At 39.2% G+C, this 8,918-nt stretch overlaps 1 protein-coding gene across 1 annotated transcript in view; it reads left to right on the plus strand.

The window, feature by feature from the left end:
- Positions 1-5,534, plus strand: part of UBE2D2 (ubiquitin conjugating enzyme E2 D2) — a 55,226-nt gene extending 49,692 nt beyond the window's left edge. The window contains exons 6-7 of the mRNA XM_037061669.1: positions 1,801-1,894; positions 3,894-5,534. Of these exons, the coding sequence (XP_036917564.1) occupies positions 1,801-1,894; positions 3,894-3,939 (140 nt within the window). The 3' untranslated portion in view covers positions 3,940-5,534. The remainder of the gene's footprint in view (positions 1-1,800; positions 1,895-3,893) is intronic.
- Positions 5,535-8,918: the final 3,384 nt, after the last annotated feature.

Below are 8,918 nucleotides of genomic sequence, written 5' to 3' on the forward strand. Positions count from 1 at the left end.
GTATACTAAGAATTCTTTCACTAGGTCCAGATAACCACTTACCCCAACTTACTTTCCTGGAAAGAAAGTAAGACAAGTTATTTCTTCAAAATTTATCTTTTAAAAGTAGCTTTATTGAAATAGTCAGAATTATAAATGAATGAAATTTGTAACTGATGCTAATTAGGTAGTATGTCTAATTTTAGGTGAAGAACCAATAGTACTCTTGCCATTTTGATAGACTGGACAAGTTTCTTCTTTCTGTAGTAATTTCGTGAACATTCAAAAATCTATAACTCCCTGTTGTTATTTCCAGGATATGCATGAAATCATTCCTAATTGTTGTTAGAATGTTTTGTGCTTGAAGAGGGCATCAGGTGATACACCTGACAATGGGAAGAGAAGATGTTTTGGGAATGTCATCTGCCAGAATTGTGGGCAACAGGAATGAAGAGTCAGAAAACATCTTTCCTGATGTTTTTTATTTTTCATATACTCTTAAGGCAAGGAAATAGCTTTTTTGTTAACAAACCAAATAATAAAGGTTTGTTACCTTTACCTCTTTACCTCTTTTGGTAAAGGTTTGTTACCTCTTCTTTACCTCTCAGAAGCCCTTGATCTCTTTAGAACAGATTTGATAGGAAAATGAATAAATCCTTTTCCTGCTGAATTTGATGTTCTGGGAGTAAAGTGGGATCAGAGTCATTCATTGTCTCTTGTTAGAGAGCATTAGAGCTGAGTTCTGTTAGCATCAGAATAGAAGGATTAGAATTTATTTCAGTATATAAGAGACCACTGGATTTAATGTAATTAATGGCCTTGGCTTCCTTTTTACATTCATTGAGGAATACATAAATTAATGACAGATTTTACAGAGGAAATTGTGCTTTTGAGATTCATCTGCTATATTCCAGGATGTCAATGAGGAAATGGCTTACAAAAGATTCTAAATCATCACTGAAAAGAAGTTGAGACCTTAGTAGAAGTATGTTGTACCCTCTGTAATAAGTGTGGCCAGCCCCATTTGGGGGCACGTACTAGCCTTTATGGTCCTAGACCAAATTGTTTTCAACTAAAAATGAAACAGATGCATTGCATTTGAATGTAATACTTGCCCTTAAGAAAGCAGTGATTTTTGAGCCCTGGCTGGTGTAGCTCAGTGGATTGAGCGCGGGCCTGCGAACCAGAGGATCGCAGTTTGATTCCCAGTCAGGGCACATGCCTGGGTTGCAGGCCGGTTCCCTGCAGGCCAACTCCCAGCAGGGGACGCACGAAAGGCAACCATACATTGATGTTTCTCTCCCTCTCTCCTTCCCCTCTAAAGATAAATAAATAAATAAAATATTTTTAAAAAAAGAAAGAAAGCAGTGATTTTTGGATTTCATGGTTGTCATTTCTAAGAACATTCACAATAGTGTGTGGTTGTCTTTGGAATTTTGAAAGCCATTTATCCCTAAATGTGGGCTTCTAAAAATTGAACTTTATGGGCTATGAAAATTGTTATTGATCTGGGATTTGGAAGACCTGATTCTAATTCCACTCTAATTACTCACTAACTGGGGACATTAAGCAAGTCACTTCATTCACCAGCCTGGGCCAGTTTCCTTAAGGAGTTAAGTATGGAGAAATCTTAGAGTTTTCGTTGATTACTGTTCCTATAAAGTTAGGAAGAGCTTACAAAGCTGCTAGCCACTGCAATATAAATAGATTCTTAGAGTTTTTTTAAAGTGTTGGCATCTCATGTTTCTTTGAATCCTTTGCTTTTATTCTGTGCTAATTTGTAGGGTTTTGTTTGTTTTGTTTCGTTTTTTATCATTCTAGTACTCTTGTCCATCTGTTCTCTGTTGTGTGATCCTAATCCAGATGATCCCTTAGTGCCTGAGATTGCTCGGATCTACAAAACAGATAGAGAAAAGTAAGTATGGCTTCCAGACAGAAGAGTGTCTGGGGTGGGGAGACATTTGTGACTCAAGTTTTTCTTAACTAAGGGGTAGGTATGGGTCAGATACTTAAAATGAAGTCCTAGGGATGGGAAAGAGAGGTATTTGCATTGAGTATCATTATATGTAGATGATGCAATATTATCTCAATTATTTCATATGACTCCTACCATCTAGGAAAACTTTCTACAGTATATTTTTTTGTCAGAGACATAAAAAACAGTTTTATGTCTTCTTGGCTTTATATAAAGCATGGCTTGACATATAAAGCATATTGCATCAAGAGCTTTATTTGTTGGGGGGTGGGATGAAAAAAAAGAGCTTATTGTCTTAGATTGTTGAAAATTCATGGGGAAAGGACATTGTTTTTCTATCATTTGGTATAATCTAAAAAAGAAAGTGAGTAAGTGCCACAAGACATAAAAACCCCAAATTTCCTTCAAAAATAAAAGATGAACATTTACATATTTTAGAATTCTATGAAATGCTAAAAATGGTCAGGCCCTGGCTGGTGTGGCTCAGTGGATTGAGTGCTGGTCTGCAAACCAAAGGGTTACTGGTCCAGTTCCCAGTCAGGGCACATGCCTGAGTTGTGGGCCAGGTCAAGTCCCCAGTAGGGGGCATGTGAGAGGCAACCACACATTGATATTTCTCTCCCTCTCTTTCTCCCTCCCTTCCCTTATCTCTAAAAATAAATAAATAAAAATTTTAAAGAAGTAGTCAGAATAGCAAAAGAAGTAGTAACTAAAAATGTCCTAATCTTTTTTATTCATGTCGGTATATTCAGTAAAATAAGAAATAAGTGGGAAAGAGTGGATAATGTTCTAAAGTTTAAGTTAGGATTTTAACTTTTTAAAAAGGATTAAAGAATTATTTGAATTCTTTTGGAAGAGAGAGGCATATAGATATAATATTTCATTTTTTTTAATGTTTTATTTTATTTATTTTTAGGGGGAGGGAGAGAAATATTGACCGGTTGCCTCTGGCACACCCCCAACTGGGAGCCTGGCGGGCACCCCAGGCATATGCCCTGATAGGGAAGAACCAGTGACCTTTCAGTTCACAGAGACTGGTGCTCAGTCCACTGAGCCACACCAGCCAGGGCTAGATACAGTATTTTTAAATGGGGCAATGAGGGATTGTGACAGTTGTTACTTAGTTTAGTTTTTTCTGTGTTTAGGTATGAATAATATCTTTAGTCATGTATTTTTGGCTGCATTCAGAATAAAATTAGATCTCCTGTTCTTTTCCTGTTTGTGATTTTATTCAAATAAAAATTTTTGATTGGCATACCATTTTGTCAAATACCTAGAACTGCGGGCGTGAGTGCCTACCAAAAGGCATTTTCTAAGCTATTGTGGTGATAATGTTCAGAAGAACTTGCCTGTATCCCTTTCTGAATCAAAGAATTGTAGAACCCTTTGCCCTGCTTATTTTACTACTAGAATGTTCTTCTGGAGCAATAGATTCTTTCATTTTAGAAACCAAATTGTTAAAATACATTTTACCAGGACTAGTTATTTTATTAAGACAGGAAAGTATTATATCAGTTCAGTCACTATTAGTATATGATTTCAAGAATCATGCAGTGTAAAAGTGTAGAGTTTAAAGGACTCCAAATAAATGAACATGGATGTAAGATCTTCCTTAGAAGTAAGGTCAATCAAGTATAGAACAAGGGTATAACAGTCAATGCTAAAATTTAATCAGAATACTCTATTAGTAGCATTTACAGGGCTTGTTTTTCATTTCACAGCCTTTTCCCACTGTCACTGAGTAAATGCTTATTAGAAATTTGGGGTAAAAAGAGCTTTGCCATAATGTATGATACATTTTCCCCCTCAAGTTACTATATGGGTTTTTAATAAAGGAACACCATTGGGGGGGGGAGTTACTAAATGGGACAATGAATGAAATCTGTTGCCTTCTGACTTCCTCACATGTGTTAAGCTAAGCTTTTCTTTGTGTGTACAGGTACAACAGAATAGCTCGGGAATGGACTCAGAAGTATGCGATGTAATTAAAGAAATTATTGGATAACCTCTACAAATAAAGATAGGGGAACTCTGAAAGAGAAAGTCCTTTTGATTTCCATTTGACTGCTTTCTATGAGCCCACGCCTCATCTTCCCCTGTGCACATGTTTACCTGATACAGCAGTTCTGCGTGTTGTACATACTTGGAACAACAAACTAGAAATACTGTACTTCTGTACCAACATTGCCTCCTAGCAGAGAAGTGTGTGTGTGACAAGCCAGTTCTTCGGGCGTAACCTAGGTGTGAGACTAAAAGCTTTCTTATTGACTTAAATTTGGATAACGGCAGGTGAGGGCTGGTGGTTATGGTGTGTGCTTGGATGGGGAAGAAAAGCTCTACTGACTTACAGGAGATGGTTTTTAAGTGGAATCCTTTTAAACTCAAAACAGATATGAAAAGCAAAGCGAAGAACACGAAGCTGTTTCTATGCTCATTTTATGCTGAAGGACCTACGTCTTAGGTGAAAGTTACAACCAACCAGATTAAAACCTACCATTTTAAGGTCTAAGTTTAACTGGATTGGAGCTATTAGTACATAAAGTGTGATGGGCTTTGTTCCCACCTCTTACATCTCCCCACCCTTTAACCCTCATCCTTTCAGCCCCTCTTTTTCTCTTCCATATTCTTTGGTTTGTATGTGGTTTCTCAGTTAATACATAGCTAATAGCTCTTATTTTTCTTATGTTTTTAACTGCTTAGATCTCTCTGGAAAAGGGTGAAAATTCATTTGATGGAAATACTTGTGTATATTTAAAGACCCAGTTGCTCCTCTGGAGCTTGTACGTTCAAGAATGATTAATCTGTGTAATAAACTGATTACTACAGTCATTACATATAATTTTGTGTGAATAGGCTTTTTGATTTTAAGAATTTTACCTAGGTGAGATTAGTGGTGGGTTTTCCCCCACCCCTGAAATATTTTCATTTATACTGGTTGCATTTCAAAATCATGAAACAGTTCTAGTTTACATAGTAAAAAGGATATCTCGAAAGTAATTTTACTGAACAAGATAAGGGCATAAGCTTAAAAGCTTTACCATGGAACTTATATGTTGCAGTATTCCAGGAACATGACTGTTAAACTGAATAAGAAATTTGCTTCATTAATGAAACTAAGCTGCATTTCACCAAAACCTTGTGGCATTCCCTTGGTACATAGAACATAAAACAAAGGCATTGCTTTCGGTAAGTTAAGCTTCTGTGATTGTAAAAGAGCAACATTGACCAAACCTGGGAAACATGAGCACAATCTTGTATTGGGTAGTCTACATAATTACTTTGCACTAACATTGTAGGATGTGCATTCAGTTTCAAATTGTACTGTATGTAGCTTTTGGAAGTCGTCCTTTGACTCTAGTAAAATGTAGTTTAAAACTTTGTAAACAACTGTGTTTGCCAGAAACATCATTCATGTGAACTAGGCAAGTTCCTTTTTTCTCCTCTCCTCCTAATCTAATTGTAAACCAGGCCAGCCTGAAGGCCATGGCTGGTGCTCACTAGCCATCAGGTTCTTTCAAATGCATCTTTACACTCTTGCACAAAAATTGAGGAATAAATGTCCACTGCTTTTGGTTTTAAACTTGTTCAACTTGTCTTATCTCTCAGTGTCCACTACTTCTCCATCTTGGACTAAAGTGTAACATAACCTGAAAATTCTTACAAGTGTTGCATTTTAGCTGCTGGCTACTTTTTAGTATTGTATTTCTAGCATTCTTGACCTTGCAAAGGTTTGAGCTCTAGACTAAAATTATCCTGTATTCTCAGTATCGTGGGGAGGTAGGGATTCATTGATTTTTGACATAATGTTAACTGTATTGTTGGCTATGGGTCAGTTGCACAGACCCTGAAGGCCAGTTCTTTGTCATCGTAAAGCCAGTTGATTACCATTTGTTAGGTCATAATTTAAATATTTTTTCAAAAGTGCTCTTAAGTATTTTTTTAAGTGCTAAGTAAAAGCCATTATTCTGGTGCACAAGTGCCTAATGAAAAGGCTTACATGGTCACAGACATTAGACTCTTGAATGCAGTTTGGTTTTGCTCATTTAAGTGCGGAGCAAACTTGGTCCAGTCTATGTACATATGCCCTAGTCAGAATGAAGACTCAGTCAGGGAGGCCACCTTTCCCACTCACACAAAAAAGTGTCACTCAGGGTAGTTCTCAGCTGGAATCACATTGCTTTTTACAGGAGTATCTTGGCTTCATCACATGTGAAAGCTTATTTGCAGTGACCCTGATTATTTTGGTGAGGCAGTGGTTACAGGGAATGTCTATTGTATGGGTTCGCTTCGCTTTGCTTTACTTTGCTTAATTACATGGAGTGCTTGGTTATAGTTGAAGTAGTTCCTTTTGGTAAAACTACATGATTTCAGGTACTTGCATGCTCTGGAATTGGCCAGTGGTGGTAGAGCACTTGTGAAGGTGCAAGAAATGTCCACAAACCCCTCTTAGAAGGGGGGCTGCTGGTGGGGTGTGAGAGGTGGCAGGGAGGTCTGCAGAGAGAAGGACGTGGTGGTGATGGTCAGAGAGAGGGATCCCATGTTCTCTGCCCTGAGCAGTAGAAGCAGTCTTTATACTTCTCTTCCACTTTTTCAGTCATTCTTTGCTTCAACAAGTTATTTTGATCCCTAGGTAGATTGTCAGGAGAAGTGAATTATTTCTAAATTACAGTTGGAATGCCTGTGGACTGTCCCATGTTTGCAATTAAGGTGAAACTGGGTTTTGTCTCAGTCAGCTGTATAGTAACCCTTAACACTCAATGGCTAGGTTTTAACAGAAGGACTTTCTTTAGTTCCTGGGTCTTCTGGATTATGAGCATGCTTTTTCTTCCTTCCTACTCTGGAATAAGCATCTTTATTACCCCAGAAAATTGTCACCAGTGTCAAGGACCCATTATCTCCTTTTGATTCCATTTGTGAATAGTCTATTTTAAGTGATGGGTTATTTTGGTGGGTATGGTGTTATATGAGAAGGCAGATTTTCAATATGAAAATAAGTGAAGGTAGTAAGCTATCAAATATACATTCATACACATCTATGAGGAGCAAATAGACTTCCTTGGGGACACTCCTGGAGCCCGTTCCCTGTTTAATTTGCCCTTACATTATGTGTGCACTTAAACGAAAACTGGCTCTGAGCTCTCTGCCCTACAGAAGCCTTCCTTTAAATCCTCTTCCTAACCGTACACAGCTCTGGCTGGTGTTAAATGGTTAGTAATCAGGCCCCTTTGAATATTTCCAGGCCAGTTCCTGAGATGGGCTTACAGTATGAAAACTGGCCATGGGATCACTTTATCTTAGTCAATATAAACAGGAAAGTTCAAAGGTTGGGACTGACTACTAAAGCCTTTAAGGCTTTGGGGGCCTCAGTGGCTGAATATGTAACAGTCACCAGTCAGTTTTGCCCTTTCTCAATGACTGCTCCCTGGCTGGTTGAGGTAGAGTTAGACATTTTTGTTCAAAGGGAACACTTTTCATCTTGGAAGTGTTTGTGGAGCTGCACCTGATCAGAGGCAAAGTGCAATCTGCCTCTTAGCAGATGTAGATCTGTATAAATATCTTAGCATCCACACAGTAGCTTAACAGTTTTCAATTCAGTGGGGTTTTTGTTTTTAACCTTCTGTATAAATTGTTATTGGTAGAATGGCCTTTTCCAGGGCTAGGGCTCATGATTTCCTTACACAGTGTACTCTGAAAGCAAATGGTTGATTATGTTTGGAAAGGCCAAGAAGAAGCCACTAAGTGCCCAGCCACCCTCCAGTGACTGCTGTCCAGGGAAGATCAGTGCCAGCCTTGGTAAATGTGCTGTGCGTTCTTTCAGACTTCTGAGGGTATGAAGTGTGGTAGCTACCATTTTCCCAGGCACCAGTCTCTCATTGACCTGAACTACTTGTTCTCCTATTTGAATTTCTTCCAGAGTCCTGAAAAATCTTGATTCATAAAGGTTACACCCCTGCCCTAAATTGTAGGGCCCCTAAAGATGGAGAATGAGTGGGGAGAGTTTAGTTTTGTTGACCTCAGGGCCAACCACTTCACAAATTGCCAGCTTTCTCAGCTTTGAAGTTTTCCATAGGAAATTAAGGTAGCTTTGGAAGCCCCAAAGCTTAGGGCCCCCTTGGAGGTTTCTAGAAACAGCTCACAAATACACCTGGACCTAGCACCATCTGACAGTAGGGGGCGGCTGGACTTCCCCAGCTAATTAAAGGGTTATACTGGTTAGGTCTTTCTCAGCGATTTTCCCTACCTCCAGCCAACATCACTGCTGTCTTTGAAAGGTATGAGTGCTTGCCCTGGCTGGTGTGGCTCAGTGGTTTGGGTCTCATCCTGCAAACCTAAAGGTTGCTGGTTCAATTTCTGGTTAGGACACATGACTGGGTTGCGGGTTTGGTGTCCAGTCAGGGCATGTCCAGAAGGCAGCCAATCGATGTTTGTCTCCCTCTCTTTCTCCCTTCCCCTCTCTAGAACCAATAAAAGAAAAAAATTTTTAAGGTGTGAGGGTTTGGCTTGCAGGGCGTTGCACTAAGAGTTGGGGAGAGCCTACCCTGTTTCAGAGGGCATGCGAGACTTGCAGTCAGTTGCCGTGGTGACAGAAAGGACCAAGGAGACCAAAGCTTTCTCATGCTTTTTGGAAGGATGGCTCCAGGTCATCTCAGTTTGGCCTCCTTTGAGAACAAAGAGGGCATAAAAAAGGGTATGGGGGACATTATGGGGCCAGGTACTATTTTCTTAAGGGTGAGATCAAATCAACCTCCAAGCTGGATAGAAAGGGCACTTTCTTTTGAAGTTTCAGGTATAAATTTTTTATATTTATTTATTTAAAAGATTAATTTTTAGAGAAAGGGAAGGAGGGAGAGAGGAAGAGAAACATTAATGTGTGGTTGCATCTCTCCTCTTCCTGCCTCGCCCACAGCCCAGGCATGTTCCCTGACTGGGAATCAAACCAGCAACCCTTTGGTTTGCAGGTTTG

This window comes from Sturnira hondurensis, unplaced genomic scaffold, assembly GCF_014824575.4.
Source record: "Sturnira hondurensis isolate 20B ecotype Veracruz unplaced genomic scaffold, ASM1482457v3 Scaffold0001120, whole genome shotgun sequence".
Classification (NCBI taxonomy): domain Eukaryota; kingdom Metazoa; phylum Chordata; class Mammalia; order Chiroptera; family Phyllostomidae; genus Sturnira; species Sturnira hondurensis.